This window comes from Pituophis catenifer, unplaced genomic scaffold (genome assembly GCF_029215685.1).
Source record: "Pituophis catenifer annectens isolate HBS135680 unplaced genomic scaffold, rPitCat1.0.hap2 SCAF_2, whole genome shotgun sequence".
Lineage (NCBI taxonomy): Eukaryota > Metazoa > Chordata > Lepidosauria > Squamata > Colubridae > Pituophis > Pituophis catenifer.
This window is the reverse complement of record NW_027256882.1, coordinates 73,520,190-73,544,459: the sequence shown is the minus strand read 5'-3', so window position 1 is coordinate 73,544,459 and position 24,270 is coordinate 73,520,190. Positions and strand designations below refer to the sequence as shown.

The following is a 24,270-nucleotide window of genomic DNA, read 5'->3' as shown; positions in this document are numbered from 1 at the left end:
GTCTTAAAGGTGCTGAGATTTGAGAAACATAGTTCTGAAGCAACCCTGATGCCTTAAAGGACCTTTTAGAAAAAGAAAAACGGGAACGCTCAACGCTTCTTTGCCTCGGAAAGTATTTCTAACAACTCTTCCGCACGCTCCTCCACCAAGTGTCAGCGAGCGAGAAACGAGGTGCTCCTGGACTACAACTCCCACAATGCTTCGCAGGCGGGGAGCGCTACCCGATAAGCGAGAGCGGAGCTCATTGGTGAAAGAATCAGGGCAGCCGCAGGCCTATCAGCTCGTCTTTCATTGTGCGGTGGCAGCAACCGACATACACACATTAAGTCGAGAGCCGCCCAAAGGTGGGGGGGGGGGGGTCTCGTTCGTGCGTCTCTTGTTGCTGCCGCCGCTGCTGCTCGCCGCCCGCCCGCCTTTGCAGACGGGCTCTTGCGCTCTTCCGCGGAGCAGAGACGCAGCCATGAATCTGGGGTAAGGAAGCAGCGAAGCCCCGCGGCAATGCCACGTTCTTGGGTGACCTCGTCCTTTCGAGACGGAGGAGGCTAGCGGGAGGAGGCGGAATCCTTTGCCCTCCAGCCGGAGCCACAGCTCCCACGAAGCCGCCGAGATCGTCCCTCTTCGAAGCCTGGTATCATGGCTTTTCCAGGGGTTGCGAGAGCTACTGCTCCTGCCCCGTCCGTTTCGCGTGGCAAGTGTACTGAGCTCGGTTGATGGTGCGGGGTGTGTGTGTGTGTGTGTGTGTTTTTATCAGCCTTGCAAAAAACAACAACAACAACACCGTGCTTAGTAGTGTTGAGGCTTGGCTGAAGGCTGTGCTAGGTAGGAATGCCGGCTGCCCTAGTCCCCGCCAGGAGCTGGACAGTTTCAGCTGCAGGTTTCTCTCTAGGTTGTCCCAAAGGTGCTTCCCCCCCCCCCCCAGAGGCAAACTGGACTTTCTGCTTTTTCTTTGAAGACGTTTCGCTTCTCATTTAAGAAGCTTCTTCAGCTCTGACGGGATGGTGGGGAAAGGAAGGATTGGAAGCAGCGAAATGTCTTCAAAGGAAAACAAAAGTCCACTTGCCTCTTGGGGGAAAAAAAGCACCTTTGGGACAACCTGAATGACTGAGAATCTCCATTGATGTTTCTCTAGGTTGCGGTCAAGAGTGTGGACCGTGAGGTTTTTGATAACCACCAGATATTTGGAAGTAAATCTTATTGAGTACTGACGAGATTCCTGCAATCTAGAATTCAGGAATTTCATTTTTTATTATCAGCCCCGGTGAATTCAGGTTGTCATTCTTTTTATCAGGGGAAACAAAAACACTCAAAAGGCAAATCACATTCCAAGGAAAAGAATTGCTCTGTTTAACAACAACAATAAAATATTAGTGCCAGGAAAGAGGGAAAGCATTTACACAGAAAAGGGCTGGGTAAAAAAAAATTAGGTTCAGTAGGCTCAGGAAGAGATGTTAGCAGCAATCTCATGAATGTGGAGAAGAAGGCAGGTCTGGCTGTGAGCAATCGCAGCCACCAAATTGCATCACATGCAACAGACCTTCTCTTACTGGATGTGAGAGAACTTCCACATGGAGCCTCCTAGCTACCAACTGCCAAAATATTCTTTTTGAAAATGATAAAACATTAAGATTGTTTATATGAACAATATTAACAGTTGCAAAATGATATCATTTAGACCACTTGTGCATGAATGAAGCAGGTCATTGTTCTGTAATACACTTGTGTGCAAACATGAAAGCAGAAGAGTTTTGTAGACGTTTTTCAAGGAACAGAGAAGGTCATTCTATTGTGCGACTTTCGGTTGTTATTAGGTCCAATATCACATTTGTCTCCTCAAGCTTGCTAAGGGACTTTCCTCTAATTTGATTACTGGATAAGTACTTTATTAGATTAGGACCTGGCAGATGACATTTATGCCTTTATAACTTAAAGTATGATTATTGTTCAAACATAGTATATGTAGGTTTGCAATTAAAGGCTGTGGCTTCCTTCCTTGCAGAAAGTAATTATTTGGAGCACATGATTATTTGGTTATAGATTGCTTTAGATTTCCCAGCATAATTCAGGTCATGTTTAACTGTGATCCTTTTGTGACTCAACAAATAAGATGTGCAAAAATGGACATCCAATCTGTTATTCATAGCCACTGTTAGCAGCTCATTTCCCTATGTTTCTCCGCATGAGAAAGCTGTTATTTGAAACAGCTATGAGATTCTATAACCATGATGGCGAACCTATGGCACGCGTGCCACAGGTGGCACACGTAGCCATATCAGTGGGCATGTGAGCTCAGCTCTGGCACACATGCATGCGCTGGCCAGCTGATTTTTGGGCCTTCTGGGCCCACCGGAAGTTGGCATATGGGCCATTTTCGGCCTCCGGAAGCCAACGAGGGGATGGTGAAGGCCATTTTTGCCCTCCCCAGGCTCCTAGAAAGGCTCTGGAGGTTGGGAAGAGCAAAAAACGGGACTTCTGATTCCACCGGAAGTTGGCAAATGAACCATTTCCGGCCTCCGGAGGGGTGGGGAAGGCCGTTTTCGCCCTCCCCAAGCTCCTAGAAAGGCTCTGGAACCTGGGGAGAGAGAAAAACAGGCCTATGGGGCCCACCGTGCCATTGTATGCCAGGAGCAGGGGGGAGTGGGGGGTTTCATGCATGCATGCGCGGGGGAGGGGCTCATAGAATTATGGGTGTGGGTACACGTGCGCATGACCCCCCTCCCCCAGCACGCGATGGCAAAAAGGTTAGCCATCACTGTTCTATAATAATGATGACTACCTCCTCCTCCTCCTCCTTTATCCCTCATCGGATGTTGGTGATCCTATTTTTATCAACAGCTGCACGAAAAAGTGCTGCTGAGTTTTGTCCAAACCAGTCCATATTTTTCTGAGTGTCACATCACATGTCCGAAATATTCTAATTTTTGCTTTTTAATGGTTGTAATGATTTCCCTTGCCTTTCCCAGGTGGCTTATCACCTCCTCATTTCTGATTTTATCAACCCATCTTATACATAACAGCCACCTGTAAATCCACATTTCCAGTGCTTCTAGTCTCTTCAAGTGGCTTTCTGTCAGAAACCAACTCTCCACTCCGTAGAACAGGATAGAAAAAAATGTAGCATCTGACAAGCCTGATTTTCAATTTTAGGCTTATGTTGTGACTACAGAAGACCTTCAGTCATAATGATGAGTGAAACCTTCTTTCTTCTACTCTGATTTACAATTATATGCAGAGGCTTTATTCTGAGAAAGGAAAGATAAGAGGCGGCTATGTTTACACATCATGCTAAGCTAGGAAGTTTTAGCTGCACTTTGTTAAACAAACAAAGCTATGTTTTAATACAATGTGTAAACCCAGCTACAAATTCCACAGTGAACCATGGAGACCAAATGTGCTATGTAGAGAGCTTAATTGTTGCTGCTTTTCCAAACCAGTCAATCTAAAGTTCTGAAATCAGCTGTGAATAAAAGTATTTCAGAACTTAACGCTTTCTTTCCTTTCTCCACCCCTATGTGGAAGAATTTTTTTTAAAGGTCCTGTGATGCAGTCCGCAAGTAGACATATGCAGCATAGGTGATGATTTTCCTAGTTCTCTTCCCATGAGGACTAGAAACACGTAACCTTAAGGATCAAAGGTTTATGCCTTTTTCACTCACCTCTGTGAAATGGCTTTGGAAAGCTTGGTTCTTTTTTTAGCTTTTAAGGCTAAATTAGCTGAAGGCATAATCCCCACAGTTAGCAATCTGTTTTCTGATAGTAGAATGATTACAAGAACCTTTAGTGGATAATCCGGGTTTATTATTGATTATTTTAGTATCCTTTGTTGACATTTTAGTTACAGTAATGTATATATTGTAATATGCATAGTAAGGTTAGATCTGGTGTTAAAAGTATGCAATCACCAGCAGAAACAGAAGATGTTTTTATCTAATTTTCAAAGATGCTTCCTGCTTCGTAGCCAAGTAAACCTATTCCTTCTAATCAAGTTACACATGCTAAAACTGGATCTGAACCATTTCATAAAGATGTGAGGTGATATATACATTTTCAGGAATATAGAAGTTCTTGTGCCTTCCTCTGCTACAGTAATCTCTGTGTGTATGTGCGTGCTCTTTACCATATACTGTATGTGCTCAAAATCTTTCCCCCAGTAAGGCAACAACATAAGATTTCAAAAACAAGTTAAAGCTTGCAAATGTAGTAAATGAATCACTGTTGTGTTCTGCATTAAAGAAAAAATACTGTGTAAGTATCTAAGAGTAGTAAACAGTTCATTTTCCTATTTTAGGGATTGGGTTTAAGATTTCTTTATTTACATTGTCCCAAAAATGACTTTTTACTCTTAGAAAATGATGTTTTTATGCCTGTTGTCTCTAAAATGACTTTTTTAAAATGTGGAAATCTTATTCTAGGCAGTTTGACTTAAATATACTGGATAATTTCCATTCTGTATAATCTATTATTGTTTTTTTAAGCATTTAAGGAAAGAGAGGTAACTTTAGAAATGGAAAGGGGGGGGAACTAGAATATATCAAATTGCATATAGTAATCACTTTTCTTTAAGATCTTTATTATTTTCTACAAACAATGAAATAGACTTTATTGATTTATTTAAAAATTATGTTCCATACTGTTATTTTTTTCAAGCTGATTTCAATTATAGAAACATTAACCTTTTTTTTCTTTTTTGATTACAGGGATGGTTTAAAGCTTGAAACTGAGATACTGGATGGAAAACCTAGACTGATAGTGGCTCCTTGTGGTATGATTATTCTTATATATAAAATTAGTCCGTATTGATGATCACCAGCAGTTTTTTGTTTGCTTTTTTTTAAAAAAAGCCTTCGATTTTTAAACACCTTAATTAGATATATTCTAATTGTTTGGATTATTTTTGTCTGGTTACTTCAGAAAACAGTAATGTTCCCAATTTAGTTCCCCTACAGATAATGTGGACTTCAGTTCCTTAAATTCTTATCAATCACCACACTGATAGAAGAGAATATTTGCAGCTCAAGGTTGAACTGTGGCATCCTTGGTGCTCTCTGAGTTTAGTGGTTGTCTTGCAGCTGTTTCATTATCAGTTGATACCTACTTTTGTAATGAAATATTTGCAAGAAAACCACCAAGCTCAGAGGGCACCAAGGATCCCACAACACCATATATACTCATTGTGTAGGTACTAGGAGTGGGTTCTTTTAATCTTATCTATTTGGAATGTGTATACTGGGGATATGGGTGTGGGAAAAATGTGCATGTGTGTGTGTACTTATGTATGTTCTGATGAAAGGGTTGATATGCCTTAAGGGCTCAATTATGGTTTGATTTTGACCTACATTATATATAGGTCTGTACTGTTACTAGAAATGTCTCTGAAAAGCTAGGAATATTCTCTTTTCAAATTGTTTTATCTCCTATAAACTATAAGAACTGTCTGATTTACTGAAATTTAGGAACAGAAGCGTCATATTTCCCCTTATGTATGATTGGGATTAAATGTAAATCTTTTTATTTTAAAAAAATTGGAGGCTGCCCCACTTCCTTTCACTTTAATTGGCTGTAAACTTGAGCATGTTTCCACTTTAGTGAATAGTGTTAAGAATAAATAACCTGTAATAGAGAAATAGGGTATTTGATACATATAGCATACAAGTAATCCTCAATTTATGACCATCCATTACAGTTGTAAGTCATGATAGTTGTAAAGTGTGTCATAACATGACCAACCCAATTTTATGACCTTTTTTATGGCGGTCATTAAGCAAATGGTTGTGGTTGTTAAGTGAACCTGCTGTTGTTCAGTGAACACTATGGTTAAGAGAACCCATTGTTCACTATGGGGATTTTTTTTGGCCAAAAACTAGAAGAAAACACCAGTTTTCAGCAAAAATATCATAAATTGGGGTCATGTGACTGTGAGACATTGCAGATGGCTGTAAATGCTATCATGAGACCACAGGGAGGCGTTCATCAGAAATATGTTATAAATATATTTTTGGGGAGGGCTGTGTCAGAACTTCGAGCATTTACAAGTCAAAGATTACCTGTATTTATGGATGGAAGAAGATGCTTCATATTCACTTTTTAGTGTTACTAGGATTTTGCCAGCCAAGTTGAGAATGTAAATTAAAATTATCCTGGACCTTATTCTAATGCACTTTTTTTCCCCCTTTCATAGTAAGTAAATCGAAACCAGGCATAAGGGTAAGTCTTAAATCCTGCTTATAATGTTGAAGGTGTGAAATCATTCCGTTTACTGTATTTTTTGGAGTACAAGACGCACCTACCTTTTTTGGTTGTTGTTTTTTTTAAGTTTTTTTTATTTTTTAGACAAACACACATACAAACATACAATGTATTTTCTTTGAACAGAGTATTTGGCTGGTTCACAAATTTAAACAGTGTTTAGTCATTTCAATTAAATTTACAATTTCTATATTTCCTTTTTGCCATATTTATTCCTCATCTATTTTTTTTAAAAAACAATATTACCCTTCATTCTCATCTCTAATCTTAATCAAATTCAATTTTTTCCTTCTATTCTATATTATACCCCTTCCCATTGTCATCTATTTTTATATCCATCCTCACATTGGTTAATTATTTAATATTACAATTGTTTAATACAAATTCAACATTTTTATATAAATCAATTATTTATAACTATCTTTTTTGTATATTATTATGAACATGAATATTCCAATTATTTCCATCCAATTTCTTACAAATCAATTAATTATATTTACCAATAATAATAAACCAAATAATTTTCCCCATATATTCCTCCAAACCACAACTTAAACCATTTTTGCTTTTAACACAATATACAATTAATAATATCTCAATTATTACAATTCCCTAGTTAAATAGAGCTTTTTTTCTTTTGTGTTTTAAAATCTTGAACTCTCCTCTTTTGCCCTAAATTTCCCATTGTTTGCACCTACCTTTTTTGGTGAGGAAAAAGAAAAAGAAATCTCTCTTTGCCTCATTTTATCACGTTGCAGGAAAGAGCCTGCTTTACTTTCAGTTTCGTTTTGTCAGCATAGCTAGGGGGAAAAAATCTGCTCCAGCACTCTTTGCAGCAAGCAGGAGAGCCCTGCGAAAAACAGCTGAGAGCAAATCAGCTAAGAGTCGGGAGGCCGATCTAATCAACTTGTGCTAATTAACCTATGCTGAAGCTGGAAGGAGCTGTTTTTTTCTTGCTGTTTGCTTGCAAGAAGGTAACTGCTGTGAGGCACAGGCCAAGGGGTGGGGGCCAGTGGGTGGACAGGGCTACGTTCGGTGTATAAGACACACTTAAATTTTATCCCCTTTTGGGGGGTAAAAAGGTGTGTTTATACTCTGAAAAATACGGTAATTTCTTGGATTTCAAAATAAATTGTAGCTACATGTATTGAAATTTCATTTTACTAAGAAAGTTTGTAATTTAAGAAAAACTGGTCAGCAACATGTGAAATCTCATTTTTGCCCTTAAAGCCCTAAAAGATTTGAACCCATGCTTTCTCAAGATCTGTGTTTTCTTATAAAAATACAACTGGCTACAATCTTCCTTAATTCCTTGGATTTTCCAGGCAAGATGTAGGATTTAGCTATCGCTTCAGGAACCTTCTATCCAATGATTTCTTTTTCAATTCATTTTGTTTAAAGGTGTAAGGGTTTTTTTTTATATAAAAATGGTTTATTACATTAGTCTCTGAAGAACAAGAATATAAATATCTTACATATATTCAGTTTTTGGTTTTGAAATGTATATTAAACATCCATGGAGGATTGGGTAAGGTAGGCAAAAAGCTTTCTATCATGTGTTTTTTATTTACACACATACATACACACATTGTCTGTGTCTGTCTATCATCTATTATCTGTCTATGTATCTCTATCTCATTATGTACTGGCACTTCAAAAAGTGTCCATTTTTCTTTGTAGAGGTTGAGGTAGGAAACTATTATTTCCATTAAATTTATTTTGCAAACCCCCTGTTTCTTTAGTTGGGGAAGTAAAACATTTGTACAGCTTAAAACAAATCCCTGGAGAAAATAATAATAGTACTGTCTCTGTTCCATAGATATGTAATAAAAACAAGATTTTAAAATATACGACAAGATCAAAACCAAATGGGCATGTTCTGAAATCAGTGCAAACATCCTGTGAGAAGAATGAATGTTTAACAAAACAGAAAACCGGATCAAGACTTTCAGTGACCAAAGGTAGTAAACATCCTGAAACTGTGATGTTTACCAAGGATTTATCAAAAGGACCCTGTAATAAAGATGATGCTTTTATAATCCAAAAAGACAATACAACTTCAAAGCCAGATAATGTCAGAAATTCAGTTAAGAAACCTTTGGCATCCAACAAGAAATTTAAAAAGCATTCTCTTTCTGTTGAGGATCTAAGGGACAATTTGGTATGTTTAACACAAGAGCAGCTGGAGCAGATTTTAATGGCAGTAAAAGAAGGAACCCAAGGAGCCACTCAGGTTCTGGATGAAAAGAAAGGAGATACAAGTAAGATTTTTTTTTTCTTTACCCAATTTACCGGCATTCTTTCTGGGGAGAGGAAAAGTGAAAAAGCACATTAATGCCTTCATCTTAGCACTGCAAATCAAGAGAGACAAAGCAAAACAAACAAACAAAAAGAGCTCTTTATAAATGTGCATGGTAAATTAATTTCTTTCAAATAACTTAACAGTGACACTTGTTGAATTAATTAGGTTCATTAAGTTCTGTTAAACTGCAAGAGTAAAAATACTCACTTCAATTGATAACGTATATTCACCAATGATATGGCTTTTACATAACTATAATTAATTCCCCCTTGTTTTTTTATTTATCACGAGGTAGGCACTATTTCTCTGCAAGGGCCCACATTTTAACAAATAGTTACGTTGCATGACTCTGCAGTACTAAATACTTTGGGCTTTGGGTTTTTTTTCATTTTGGTGAATTTTAGATTATGTGGGTTTACAAAATTAGAAGTTTGATATACCAATTTTAAGGTCTCAATCATTAAATCACACTGTCTCAAATTGCCATTTTGTTCTTAAGTTTGTTGTTAAATTTTAGCAATAGCCATAGGTACCACATAAATATGTCATGGCAGAAGACAGCGTGTAGTTGTCTTCCTCTGGTTTAACAAGAAGGTTTCAGTTGCCAAACAGCTGTGACATTTTACTCTGTATGGTTTTTAAATTATTTTGATGTGTAGCCCTTTGTAAATTAATTCAAGATGCTTTCTATAATAAGTAGAATAAAATATTTCCACAATAATAATAATAATTAAAAACTTTATGCATACTGATAGAAACCATAATATTTAAAAATGCTTTTGGAAAAGAGTATTCAACAATGGCTAGGGTCTGAAGCATCTTGGCTTCTTCCAATCTGAAGTGCTGCACAGTTCTTCTGGGTATTTTGAAAATGTTTATTCACATTTCATTCACAAATTGGTCACAAATTTAATTTTAAACATACCGTATATACTCGAGTATAAGCCAAGTTTTTCAGCACATTTTTTATGCTGAAAAAAGCCCCCCTTGGCTTATAGAGTGAGGAAAAAATGCCTTTTTTCCTGCAACCCGTTTTGGCTTCCAGGGGCTGCAGGGAGGCTTGCTAAGGCCAAAATGGAGCGTGGGGCGGTGCCTAGCAAGACTCCCTGCAGCTCCCTGGAAGCAAAAACAGGCTGGGGAGGGGGCTTCAAGGGAGAAAAAAACAAAGAAATCCTTACTGTTTAGGGAGATCCCCACGTGCACTGAGCTTGAGTTGAGAGCTTATTGTAATAGGCTGGCTGCTAGCTATCCTTGCTCAGGCTAAGCTAATCAATAGTGGAGCTCTTAGAATGCCAGATGAGAAGGAGAAAGGGAGGGAGAAAGAAAGAGAGAGAGAGAGAGAGAGAGAGAGAGAGAGGGTGGGGAGGGAGGGAAGGGTAAACCCTTTTACTCACACTTCATCCTCACTGTTTGGGGATCCCTAAATTCACTGAACTTGAGTTGAGAGCTTATTGTAAGTGCCTGCACTAGCTATCCTTGCTCAGGGTAAGCTACAAAACGTTTCAAAATGTCTGGCTTTTCTTCCTCCTACCAAAGACCTTCTGGGGTTCGTCACAGAAAGGGAGAAAGGAGAAAGGGAGGGAGAAAGAAAGAAAGAGAGAGAGAGAGAGAGAAGAAAGAAAGAGACAAAGAAAGAAAGAGAAAAAAAAGAAAAAGGAAGGAAGAAAGAGAGAGAATGCAGGTATCTCTTAACAGAGGCTTGAACTTGCCTGAAATTAGATCAAGCCCTACAACACTTAACCCAATGTATCAGATTAAATTGTTATTGAATTGTTTTTGGTATATATACTGCATTTTCTTGTGTAATTTAGTTATAGTGTAGTTTACACTATGCACTTACAGAGCTAGTTTACTGTTTCTCTTTGAAATAAATATTCAAAAACATTTAACCTATTGATGCCTCAATTAATGTAATTTTATTGATATCTATTTTTATTTTGAAATTTACCAGTAGCTGCTGCATTTCCCACCCTAGGCTTATACTCGAGTCAATAAGTTTTCCCAGTTTTTTGTGGTAAAATTAGGTGCCTCGGCTTATATTCGGGTCAGCTTATACTCGAGTATATACGGGTATAATCCATTAGGAGAACTAAAGCAAAGGATGGTGCAATTTTAAAGCTTCTATTACTACTTTATTGCAACAAAAACAAGGAGGAATCTACTGCTCCTGCTGCTGAACTAATATTAAATCTTTTTTTTTCATTCAGACACCAAAACTCTTGATGATCAGACTTCAGAGGAACATGTAATGGGATTGCTTCAGAAAGTTGGCGATACTCCATCTCTTTCAAGTGAAAGTAGTTTCTGTTCAAAAAAACCCCAAGGAATATCTAGACATGCTGAACAGAAAATAATAATGTATGTACATCTTACCAGTCAAAAATCCAGATTAGTTTAAATTTTGCTTTGGGATGCTCTTGAAAAAAAAAAAAGTTCATTAGCATCAGAATGAATGGAGAAGAGAGCCTTGTGTACTGTGTATTAGGATAGATACCTCTTGACTACTGAGCCATTAGGTGCATTGGACATTTTGAGGGCACATTGTGCACGCTTTCAGAAAGTGGCTGCCATTTGGGACTTTATAGGATTTTTCTTTCTGGCAGGCAGTCCCATTTCAGACAAGACCAATTACTTCCTGATATACAGGTATCAGAAAAGAAAGATATATGCCCCTTGATACTATAGGTTTCATTTTTTCTATCTGCACTATCTAATATGTAGAACTAGTTTATTGTAGTAGTTAGGTGTTGACCTAGAAACTGGGAGACCATGAGTTCTAGTTCCACCTTAGGCACAAAGCCAACTGGGTGACCCGGGCCAGTCCCTATCCTTCAGCCCTAGGAAGCAGGCAATATATCATGGTAAAATCAGTTTCAATTTAGCATGACAGGAACAAGTCTAGTCTTTTGGGGAGCTTACACTATCCCCATCCAGTCATATCAGCTTTAGTTAAATACTCTTTCTTTCCTAATCAACTACAGCTCTCTATCTGCTTAGTTTCAGTAAGCCAGTTTCAGGATTTACAATGTGTAAATGGTTTGTTTGCAACAGAATAGCAGTAATAGTAATTACTGTTTCATTAAAGCATAGCTAAGTAAGTGCAAAAGCTTCCATATCCTTCCATAGGAAAAGGAAAAGAGATGGAGAACACGTAGTCTCAGGAGGCAGCTAGATGGGTTTCTATTTGTGTATGTTGTACTCAATTATAATATGTAAACATGCTTAGTGTGCAGTGAACCCTAGAGTGCATGTGCTTAGGTTATCCAGTGCAAACAAAAACCAATATTGTTTTAATTTGCCAATTTAATTTTTCAGTCAAAGTTTATTTATTTAGGGAACACCTTTAGAATGCATATATAGTGAAGAGGACCTTTCTTCCTTGCACAAAATGAGTTGTGTTGTTTGGTAAAATTGTAATGAGCAGAATGCTTGGACTTCTTTCTGGTCCTAGTAGTATATGTATGGATTTGTAAGTTGTATTTATTTTAATATTAGTGAGTGGTGTGTAAAAATCTGTTAAATTTTCTTCACCAGGAATTCATGGAAACCAGCTGACATGTTTAGTACTCTGGGAGAACGAGAGTCGGATAAAACCTTGTTAGATGCTAAGAAATCTCAGTGGAAGAAAGAACTAGGTACTGTGTAATTTGCTGTATTTCTATATTACGCAATTGATCATTGATTAGCATTTAACCTTAAATATTTTGCTTCTGAAGTAACAGGTGGGTTACTTCTGGTTTTGACCCTAGTAGTAGATTCTTGTTCTACTAGTAGTACTGATTTCATTGATCAGTGTTTAAATGTTTTGTTATTTCAATCTTTTTCATTATTTTTTAGTCTTAATAAATATAGAAACCAAATAACAATTATCTAAAATACATGCATCATTTACAAGTTTTTTTTTCCCCTATACTGCTTTTTAATAAGCTAGAAAAGACGTGGTGGGCTAGTTTCTAGCTTTACTTATTTCTGTTCCAGATGTGGCATCTCTTGTAATAATAAAGACAGTCTTAGTCAGTTCTGGCACATCTTGCCCAGTGTGCTCCAAGTACAATCAAATCCTCACCCTATTCTATGCCAGTGAGAGGAATAAAATGGCACCAACACATGTGTTTTTAGATTAGAAGGAAGCGTGTCAGCTAGCTTTTGTTTGCAGGTTTTATTTATTTAGAATTTAAAGAGGGTTTGTGTACTAGAACTGGTATTGAGGATTGTTGGTTGCCAGGGCTTACTGTTTGTGAGGCTTTGAATTGTGTTCTGAAGGATTACTGAAATGAAGGAGCAGAGTCTGGAAGATAAGGAAGTGCTGGCTATGAACCCTATTTTATTGCACCCATGGTACTGTGGAGGACTAGAGGGACAGTGAGGAGCATCTGTAGTGCTGAAACACCATAGGAGTTGCATTGACTTGCTCAAAGCTGGTTGCCTTGAGAGTGCTTGTATCAATGGATACTATCTTTTGGATCCCACCTTGGAAGATAGCAAGATATGAAAGGAAAATGGCAGACGATTGATAAAGCAAGGCAGTGATTTTTCATCAAGAAGTTGAAGTGGTTGATGGAAAACAGTTAAAGCTTTGTGATAAAATGGCCAGAGAAACATGGCAGAAAAGCACTTGTTAAAAGGTGGTTAGACCACAAGATCTTCTATATATAGTATTGTCTGAATGAGATGCAACATCATGAATGCCACTGTTCATTGAAATTATTGAAATTTTGATTATGGTTCATTGCACAATCAGCCGGATGTTCAGATGGATTTGGCTTTTTGTCCACCTGTCAAATCATTCCCAAGGACCTGGGATAGCAGATGTGGATGTTCAATGGTATTAGAGGTCAGGGGTGAAATGCTCCCGGTTTGGACTGGTTCAGGTGATCTGGTAGCGATTGTGGCAGGTGGTTCAGAGAACCGGTAGTGATGGCGGTGCGAGGCTCCACCCACCTGCCCATGTGTTGTAACTTCCTGCTTTTAAAAGGTAAAGAAAAGGTTCTGACGATCCCTTGCCACATCTGTGATTGTCAGAGCCTTTTTTTACCTTTTAAAAGCATTTTTACAACGTATTCGACCGAATAGGTTGTAAAAAAATGCTTTTAAAAAGTTTTTTTTAGAAGTTGGCCACGCCCACCCAGTCAGATTACCCCCACCACCAAGCCATGCCCACAACTGGTAGTAACAAATTTTACATTTCACCACTGTTAGAGGTATGTATCATCACAGAAAGTGAGCTGTTTAGAGCAAAACTGCCTTTTGCAATTGACTGATGGGTGATTTTTGTCAATGCCAGTATATTCAAGTGGTGTTCATGCTTTAATTCATTTGGCTTACTGTTTCTTACTCCTATATCCTGAAAAAGAATGGTGTGGTTCTTATTTTTCACGTAAGTAAAAAAAAGAATGATAGTTCCCTTGTTTAGACTTTAACTGACTTGAGTGATTGTAATGTGATTTCCGTTAACCAATTAAAAATTCTCCATTTTCCATTTGCTGGGAGAGAAAGTAAATAACTTCCCAATGAACTTATAAACAATAAAATAAAATCGGATTAAAATGCATTCTTAAATTCCATCTGTGGTGCAGTTGAAGAAATTGATTAACTTATTAACTGAAACTTCTATCATCAAATGTGTTACTTCTAGCTCCTATTTATTGAACTAAGCCATTTAAAATTATGACTTAAGAAATGGACTTGTTTCACAACAAATGACAATGTAACTAGAGTTTAGGACATGAGTGTAGGCTAAATTAGATATGTTAATAAAGAATGTTAAGAGAAAGCTCAAGTCATCTTGTGCTGATGCTAGAAAGACATGGAAGAAGGGCAGTATATACAAAGCCAAAGACATTTCTAGTCTCACTTCCATCGTGATCAATCATTATTTAATGTGATTATAATGAATGCAGCTGATGAGCGATTGCAATGATTATTTCTGTCTTTAAAGATGAACAGGTAGCTTTAAAGAAGAAACAAAAAGAAACTTTGGAAATAGAGTCCAGATACCACCAGCGGCAGGCAATTGATACAGTGAAAAGATGCTTAGAAAAAGGACAAAACAGTTATCAAGTAAAGGTAAAAAATAAAACATGTTTACTGTATCCACACCTTGTAAGAAAAATGCTTACATGTATATTTCTGTCTCTATCGTATGTTGTTAAATAGAAAAGATGCTTCCATTTAACTTGGCATTTAGCGTATTTTTCAGAGTATAAGATGCTCCGAAGTATAAGATGCACATTAGTTTTTGGGGAGGAAAACAAGAAAAAAAAATATCTGCCTCTGCCTACCAGCATCCATCAGTATTCATCTGGCTAGCATCCTTGCAGCAAACAGACTGGTCAGCTTCAGCACGTTATCACAGCCTGATTTAGTATGAACAGCTGATTGGAGGTTGGATCAGCCTCCCAGAATACTGCCAATCAGCTGTTCCAGGCTGCAGGGATCATTAGAGCCCATCACTGCCTCTGCGTGTCGCGTTTTTAGCCTCCACGCGTCACATTTTTGGCCTTTGCATGCTCCATTTTAGACCTTTTCCAGACTGCAGAGATTGCTGCCGATCGCCACCTCCGCGCATCACATTTTCAGCCTCCGTGTGTCACATTTTTGGCCGGTTCCAGGATGCGGGGATTGCCACTACCGATCCCTGCTGCCTGGAACTGGCCAAAAATGCAATGCACAGAGGCCAAAAACAGGGTGTGCGGAGACCGAAAACGTGACACACAGAGGCCGAAAATGGCCGAAGGGTGGAAGTTGGCGGGTGGGTGGGGCTTCGGCAGCATTCGGTATATAAGACGCACCACAATTTTCACCCACTTTTAAGGGGGGAAGTGCGTTTTATACTCCGAAAAATATGGTATTTATTTTTTGCTATTGGACTATAAGGCATTATCACAACCTGTTTCCCAAACTTTCCTAGAATTAGGTACGATGCATAATATAGGAGGTAGCTGATATTATTTTGTGGATAAAATTAAGTACATAATATAGGATCGCTTATAATGTATTTGGTTTTAACATTCCTCTTAATGTATAATGTTTGAATTCACCAAGATACCTTGTTATAGATGACGTCATCAGACAACTTGACTCCTGCAGCAGAAGATCTCCATTGTCACAGAGCTTCAACCACTGAGCCTAGTGAAACTTCTCCCAGTGTGTCCAGCAGTCGAACTGAACAGTTCTCTAGTTTCAGTTCTCCTGATTTGCCGGCTGCTATCCGAACAGCATTTGTATTAGGGGTAAGAATGGATTTCTGAGCATTGTTCTATATGTTTTTAAAAAATGATTCATGGAGTGCCTTTCTTCAATAGTTTCTAAGAGATTGGTTTATGGCAGAGGTGTTAAACACAAGGCCCACAGGCCGGATCGGCCCATGGGGCCAGCCTGGAAATATCAAAGGAGCGGCCCACAGTGCCTCTGCCAGCCAAACGGAGGGACTCTGCATGGCCCATTTTTGGCCGGCAGAGTGCTGCAGGAGGCGTCTGTCACCCCCACCCCCACCCTGGTTTATGGGATGTCACCTGGAGTTGCCTTGATATACTTTTAAGGCAAATAGAATGAATCCACTTCGGGCCATACTTTGCATGGGTACTAATTTAGTTACAATTAAAGGATGTGCAGAAAATGAAAAATGCAATTAACTGCTTCTGATATTGCTCCTACCAGTGGAAGGGGATGGGCCAGTTCCTTGTGCGCCCACGCTGCATCTTCCAGTTCTGTTTCAGAAGATTGAGAGACATTTAGGGAAGGCTTGGGAGTGACAAAAACTGTAGGAAAATGAAGAGAAAATCCTATTACATTAGCAAACCTTTACTTGTTTCAGATTGGTTTCATTCATTGTTCATTTCATTCACTATGCTTGCTGAAAATTATCTCTAACTTGATTTTATTATAAAGGATCAAGATGTAAATTACTAAATGTATATAACTTCTCAAACCATATTATATATGCATCAAAAACCGTTCCACTCTGATTGTACACTATTGTGAACTCTTTGTTTATTTTGTGTCATAAAGTTCCTGTACCTATACAGGTTATTCAGATACATAAGAATGTACATAAAAAATGATAGATATAGATACAGATATATCGGTAGTCTTCAACTTATGTAGGGCAAAGGCTAAAGATTAAAGTCAAATTGGATAAACCGAATTTATTTAACTTCTCCCTTTTTTATGTACATGTATGTCTACCTATTGATGAAAATAAAGGGGTAACGAAAATAACCAGTGTTCTTCTTTTAGGAAGCAACACCAATAGAGCATCCTTTTAGTGCTGTGAAACGTGAGCAACAGAAAAAGTGGCTTGAAGAGCTTGATAAGCAAAAGGAAGCTGACAAGCTGCGAAAAATGGAAGAAAAATGTAATTTTTTGAAGGTAGTCATGGTTATAAAGGCCATTTTAAATAAGGAAAAATGGAAGGTCTAATAAAAACATTTATCCAGCTGTTTTCTTAGAAAACAGAATTATAGCAATAGAAGTACAAAACGTGCATGTTGAAATTGCCTAGTGAAAATCAAGATTCCAGTTAGCATACAAAATTTGAATCCTGGCTACTCAGTTCAAGAACCCTCAAAATAAATGGTCCAGTGAAATCTACAAATGCTTCTCAACAATTTGTCAATATATCAAACATTTCTGGACTCAAAACGGTCCTTGCTCGGTGTGAAGGATGCCTTAAATATATTTCAGTGGAATTTTTGAGATGTAATATTATACTGTCCAGAAATTCAATCCCAATTCCCTTGCTCCTTGGTTTAACAAAGTGTGCCTCACAGCTAGTCAAACGTGTTGGAGCATCCACAACCTTTAAGCTAGCTAATGAACATTTTTTACATCTGTGTCCTGTAACAAGAATATATAGCCCTATTTTGGGGGGGAATGAAAATATAAAAGGCTGTTTGGAAGAAATTGGCACAAGCCATAGGAAAAGTCCGTGTTTTAGTGGCATGTTATCAAAACAGTTCCCCTAGATAGAGTGCTCAGTCCCATTCAAGGTGGGATGCATATTTCTATGGCCCTGTTTAATATCCACTCTAGAGATTCAGATCTCTTGCCCATAATCTCACAGCATCTTCTTGACTGGCGTTTTACCACCACTTCAGAGACCTCCAAATTTATGGAACAACTGATAAATGAAAGTTCCCAGTGGCACTTCTGAAATCTAATTTAGCTTTTTGGGGTTCTGGCTTGGTCTCCCTATTTATCTATATTGGTCAGTCCTTGCAGGTGCCTAAAAAATAGGGCTGATCCGGAATAGTCCAAAATGTAAGGAAGTTTATAAGCTTCAGTCTAAACAGCTAAGCCCCCTGTTCTGTGCTTCTGTTATGCCCCTAACACTTTTGTTTGAGCTTCATAAAAGAAAATGTGGCCATATATTTAAATATTATTTTCTTTGTATTTCTTTAGGGTGAAGAGCATGACAAATGGACAATACATTTTGATTCTTTCAAGAATCATATGAATTCGTTTACACAATATCCTTTAAATACAACATATCAAAGGACTCCTGAGGCTGTACAGTTCTCCCAAGACCATACAGCTTGTTCATCTTCAGCTTTATCTTGTCTCACACCTACAGAGATAGAGATTCCAGGAAAAGCAGTTGGAAACTATTTTTCAGAGCCAAATCAAAAAGCCAGGTAATTGCCTAAACTTTTCCTTCCAGGTTGCAACCCGGCATTAATCAGCATAACCTATTTATTTATTTAGCGTATGGCAAATACATGGACTTATAGTAGTTCAAATGTTAATGTCCAGTCCACCAAACCATTGAAGGACATTCAAGCATAACCTATAAAACTGTTCTTTCAATAAATTAATTTTACTTGTACTTGCAACTTTATTTATGTGCATTACTGTAGAATATATTTTTTTCTTGAGATTTGTCTCATTTAACTATATATACTTCTTAGAGAATAAAGCTACTTGTGTGAAATTATTTTCAATATAGTATCTAGTCTCCTGAAATGTCACAGGGCCTTTTTACAATACTTTTGAATGTTTGTGGATTAAGGGAGTTGCAAGTAGCTGATAAATCCAAGCATTTCATTTTATTTTCCATCTCCATCTTGTTTTGGGGAGAATTCAGACTGAGAAAGGAAGTTAGAAGTTTATTTTTTTCCACTCAGAGCTGGCTGCAATTTGTTAGGGTAACAAGGACTATAGAATTGAATTCTATAGTAGAAGGCAGGTATATAGTCCTCTGTAAGAAGTCCTAAAAAACTTGAAATCAGAAAGGTAAATTTGTGAAAGGGAAAATATAGGCAGAAGCTCCAGGTATTTTTTTTTCCAGAACTGCTTTTTTCAGTGAATATAGTTTTATTTTTGCTAACACTATCTCTGTTTCTTTGTCTGTCGATTTCTAACTCTTTTATGTAGATCTAGGTCTCCTATAATTTAATTCAGATCTGTTAGTCCCCTAGTTAAAAGTGAAAAAGTGACCCTGGAAAATATTGAGAGGGGGCGTGGTAGGACGATGGAGATTCTAGGAAAAAATGTGTTTTGTGACAAAGAGCTACAGTTTGTTTAATTACATATCTTTCCAAATTCCTCTCTGCTGATAGTTTCCTTCGTTCAATGACTGCTCTTCTGGATCCTGCTCAGATTGAGGAACGAGGAAGACGACGACAAAAACAATTAGAACATCAGGTAAAATCACTATAATGTTGCCTTTCTGGTTTATTGATTTATGTTTTTCCATAAGTAGAGAAAGCATTAGCATTGGATTAAAAAAACACAAATGTAACAAATAAGGTGAACTATGCCAATAGAATGAAGTTTAGAATGTGATTAGGACCACGACACAGCTTTTCTCAACCTAAACCTAATTATTTTTAAATAAGTTTATTTATGACAAATACATTTCCAATCTCTCGGTAATGCAGGCTTATCTATATAATTTCTTTTTTTATTTTTTAAGGGAGCCTGATGGTATCAGAGTTTTATCATTTTAAGAATGGACGTACATTTTGGAACCTATGATTTAATAATCTTTTTGTAGTTTATTTGTAAACCACCACTTGACTCTTTTTCTCATACATCCATTTAAAGCAGAAATTGTCCTAAACAAAACTGTGGTAAGTTTTGTCAGCAGTGGAAAGCATCATCTCCCAGCTGCTGCTTTTGACTTCCTTTTTGAGAAACCTCTTCTAAGCTTGCTTAAATTGGAGAAGCCTTCCAATTGAATGCAATGATTTTTGAGTCCCAGTAGCTCTACTGTACATGCTTTTCTGTATATACTGTATGTTAAACCGAAGACCGATACAAAGTTTTAATCACTCTGAGTAAAAAAAAAAAAAAATCCTAAGCAAAACAAAGTAAGAAAATAGGAAGATGGAAGCTTTTAGTGTAGATTAAAACATGTTACAAATTTGGTTTTCTAGAAAGCTATAATGGCTCAAGTGGAAGAAAAGCGAAAAAAGAAACAGGTAGAAGAGGAACAAAGAAGACTGGAAGAACAAGAAGAAGAACGCCGGCTTGCCAGAGAACATGAATTGATGAAGAAACAGTTTGAAGAAGACCTGCTAAAGCAGAAACAAAAAGAGGTAAACATTCACATGTTCCATGTCAATAAACAGCCAATCCACATCAGCCTCAAATAAGTGACATTTGGTGCAGATGAGAGCTTTCTGTTCATTAAAAAGCATAATGAAGGGAAAGGTTCTGTTTAATGGCTTTATACCTCTGAAGTCCCTGAATTGCAGGGATTGGGGAAGGTTTTTCAAAATCATTAAGAAATCTCCATAAGATTGGGCCAAAATAGTATTTATGCCTGTCTGTCAGGTTTCTATTTAAGCTGGGTTTATTTACCCTCAGGCTGAAGAAATATCAAAGATTACCTGAAATTGAAAAATTTCCACCTAAGCCTTACTCAAGCAACAAGATATTTCTGAGTTTTTTATTTTTGTTTTTGTCCCGGTTTGCTTCTTCAGTGAGGCCTGAATCTAGCACGGCCAGAATTAAGTCCAAACAAAACTTTAAAAATTTGCAACATTCAAGGCTTAAAAATAGATGACAGAAATCCATTACTACATATGGTCAAGAGAAAGAGATGCAGGATTTAAACCCTGGTGCTGACTAATAAATATGATGAGATTTCTAGATTTTGTAGTAGGTGATGTTTTGTATTGTAAAAGTATCTTCCATATTTGTAATAAAAACAACTTGCCTCTTCCTTGAATCTTCTGTTGCTAGGCTCATGATGTGTGTATGCATTCGTAGAGAGAGGTTTATTGCTATGCCCAGGATAATGCTCTGATATATTTCATTCACTTAGTTTCTCAGTTCTGTCTGTTTTTCCCTTTTTCACTTCTGGTTGCTATTTGCCTCTGCCTCCCTTGGTAGCATCGCGTTAGAAACATCTTAAAAAATACTTTATCTCATTCAGATACTCATACAGATTTCTCCTTTGAAAATCTTATAATATGCAAACAAACATACAGTGCTTTAAACAGGTTTAGTGTTTATTTTTACAGTACTCTTGCTGAGTATCTATACCTTTGTTTTATCCTATTAGGAAATCATGACCCTTAAAACAAATGAATTGTATCAAACAATGCAGAGAGCTCAAGAATTAGCTCAAAGATTAAAGCAAGAGCAGCGGATTAAAAATTTGACTCAGAAAGGACATGACACTTCAAAACTGCAGAAGAACCTTGGTGGTGGTTAGTATTATACTTAAAAATAATACAGGGCTGAATTAAAATATGTTTCTATGTTCCTTGATGTGAGAAACTTCTTTAGAATACATATTAAAAGATTTCCCAACAGCAGATTTTTGGAAATGTTTTGGAAAACACTTTGAATACAGTCTTTTATTTATGCTGTATTCTAAGTAAATTTAAATATATGTAACCAGAATATTAACGTTTTTTCAATATAGCACCACCTCACTTTTCCTCCTCACTTTTTTCTTTTTAGAATATACTTCTGTATATTTTTATGGAATTCTTTTATTTTATACATATGCTGTTTTTTTAAAAAAATAAAATAAAAGAGGAAAATGCTGGTTTTTTGTAATATGTACTGTGTTTCCCTGAAAATAAGACCGAATCAGAAAATAAGCCCTAGCTTAATTTTTTAGCATGTTCCTAATATAAGCCCTAGCCCAAAAATAAGTCAGTTAAGGTTGTCATCAGCTGGGGATATGTGTGGGTGGGCATGGCCAGCACTGGAGGAGGCAAGGCCACAGGCTGCACCACGCAGGCCATGGGAAAGGCAAGAGTCGGTGAGCCGAAGTGGGCGGGCAGCCACAGGAGGTTTTTCTTTGTGCAGCGGCATCAGCAGCAGGTGGAGGCAGAGTCATGGGATGGAAGGCAGGCGATCCAGACACGTCATACAGGCCACAGGCGAGCCAAGAGGCGGGACAGAGTGGACGGGCAGCCGCAGGAGGCTCGTCTTCGCATCTCTTGGCTTACCCATGGCCTGCGCAACATATTGGGATCACCTGCCTTTTCCCCCATGCCTCTGCCTCCACCTGCTGCAGGTGCCACTGCATGAAGACAAGGCTCCTGCAGCCACCTGCCCGCTCCGTCCTACTGTCTCTTGGCTTGTCCACGGCCTGCACAGTGCATCAGGATCACCTGCCTTCCCCCCACACCTCTGCCTCCATCTGCTGCCGGTGCCACCGTGTGAAGATGAGTTTCTCATGGCTGGCCACCCACTCTGTCCCACCAACTCGGCTTTCCAGTGGCCCATGAGGTGCATCAGGATTGCTTGCCTTGCCCCCTGCATCCCTGTTGCCGGTGGCACCACATAAAGATGAGGCTCTCACAGCCATCCATCTGCTCCCGCCCACTGACTCTTGGCTTTCCTGTGGCCCGCATGGCATGTCCGGATTACCTCCCCCCTGCCTCCGTCTGCTGCTTGAACAGATAATCTACTCGGTTGTACAACCCCAGATTGTGCCAACCAAGGGGCCGGTGGGCTGCAGCTATTGCCGGACACAATCTGCCCCCATGTGCTCACCGTCTCTGATCACCCTGATATCCTGTTTCCCCTTAAATAAGCCCTATGTCAGAGTTGCCTGATACCCTAATGCATTTTATGGAGAGAAAAAATAAGACCAGGTCTTATTTTCAGGGAAACACGGTATACCTATATTGGGCCGTCTTTTTGGTTTGAAGAGACCCATTTATTGGCAGATATTGGGGTGATATTTTCATTACGCATGTTAGTTAATGCCCATGCATATATATATATTTTCCTACTCCTCCACCTGCCTTACTAAGTAGTATTTATGCTAAAATTATTGACATAAACAAAGGTTTGAATTAAGCATTAAAGTGATGTTAAGAAATATAGAGTTGGAGTATTCTTTGACTTTTCTTCTCTTTAGGTGATACAACAAAGGAGAATGATTACACTGACTTGAATGGGATTTTAGAGACTCCTAATCATCAGAAGCACTGTTTTTCAGAGACCAACAATGAAACAAATGAGAGAAAGAAAACTAATTTCTCTCCTCAGAAAGACACAGCTGTGCAGACAGGTACATTAATTCATTATGCAACTTTTTCTTTACATATTTCTCCACACTATATTGCTTTGGCAGACTCTTGTTCAGCAATGCTGTTTGGCATTACCCATACTCTTTTGCTAAGTGTAGCAGACTCACACATTACTGGGACACTTTTGCAGATTTTGTAGCTAACAAAATCTTTTGCATTTGTTCAGAGTTGGACAGTCTGCTTGAGAAACATTCGAGAGAGCATCTAGAATTTTTCCAAGTTGGTAGAAATGAGGAAGTAGATAGGGTTCCCTTAGCATGAACTCTGCCTCTTGTTTGGATTTGTGCCCCACCTGTCTCCTTTGGGGCAGTTGGATAAAGGGTGATGGCTGAAACTTGTTTGTGATAAACTTTTTTTCAAAAGTGGGAAGGTACCACCCAGTGGTGAAATCTAAAATTTGTTACTACCGGTTCTGTGGGCATGGCTTGGGGGGGGGTAATGTGACTAGGTGGGCATGGCCAATTTTTTTTTCTTTTAAAACCATTTTTTCTACAACCTCTTCGGCGAAGAGGTTGTAAAAAAATGCTTTCAAAAGGCTCTGACAATCCCAGCTGAGTTGCCTGATCGGCAGAGGCTTTTTTTCTTTTAAAAGCTCTGCCGATCAAGCAACTCAGCTGGGATCGTCAGAGGCATTTAAAAGAAAAAAAACCTCTGCTGATTAGGCAACTCGGCTTGGATCGTCAGAGGCTTTTAAAAGAAAAAAAGCCTCTGCCGATCAGGCAACTCAGCTGGGATCATTAGCTGACGATCCCTTTGACGATCCCAGCTGAGCCATACGATCATCAGAGCCTTTTTTTTTTTTTTTTACTTTTAAAAGCATTTTTTCAGCCGAAGAGGTTGTAGAAAAAATGGTTTTAAAAATTAAAAGAAAAAGCCTCTGGTGCGGCTCAGCTGGGCATGGGAGGGGGGCGGGCAGGGATTTTTGCTACCAGTTCCCCGAACCACCTGCCTCCATCGCTACCAAATCAGGCAGTCTGGTCCGAACCAGGAGCATTTCACCCCTGGTACCACCTGCCTTTAAAGCAATTGTGTAGCCCCTCCTGAAGGAGCTATCTCTCAATCCAGTCACATTGGATAACTTGCACACAATCCACCTCCCTTCCTTTTCTTCAATTACAATGGCTCCTAGAGAAAACCTGTACTCTTTTCAGCTTGAATTCATACCTAGACCAGATGAGCCTTTATTTGTTTATTTCAATGTATAAACTGTCAAAACAGAAT

General features: G+C 38.4%; 1 protein-coding gene across 3 annotated transcripts in view; it reads left to right on the top strand.

Annotated features, from left to right (window-relative positions):
* The first annotated feature begins 362 nt into the window (after window positions 1-362).
* The window catches only part of CCDC66 (coiled-coil domain containing 66), a 38,158-nt gene continuing 14,250 nt past the window's right edge, over window positions 363-24,270 (top strand). For 2 of the 3 annotated variants that reach the window (XR_011599988.1, XM_070936966.1), the window contains exons 1-14: window positions 363-471; window positions 4,695-4,759; window positions 6,176-6,201; window positions 8,063-8,504; window positions 10,753-10,903; window positions 12,080-12,180; window positions 14,484-14,611; window positions 15,604-15,777; window positions 16,784-16,915; window positions 17,948-18,180; window positions 19,105-19,189; window positions 19,924-20,085; window positions 21,057-21,204; window positions 22,878-23,030. Coding sequence is in view for 2 of the 3 variants with exons in the window: in XM_070936966.1 (XP_070793067.1) it covers window positions 461-471; window positions 4,695-4,759; window positions 6,176-6,201; window positions 8,063-8,504; window positions 10,753-10,903; window positions 12,080-12,180; window positions 14,484-14,611; window positions 15,604-15,777; window positions 16,784-16,915; window positions 17,948-18,180; window positions 19,105-19,189; window positions 19,924-20,085; window positions 21,057-21,204; window positions 22,878-23,030 (2,011 nt within the window). In the remaining variant the exon portion in view is untranslated. Of the gene's footprint in view, window positions 472-4,694; window positions 4,760-6,175; window positions 6,202-7,191; window positions 7,218-8,062; window positions 8,505-10,752; window positions 10,904-12,079; window positions 12,181-14,483; window positions 14,612-15,603; window positions 15,778-16,783; window positions 16,916-17,947; window positions 18,181-19,104; window positions 19,190-19,923; window positions 20,086-21,056; window positions 21,205-22,877; window positions 23,031-24,270 lie in introns of those variants that run through there. The other variant, XM_070936967.1, reaches the window with a different exon arrangement.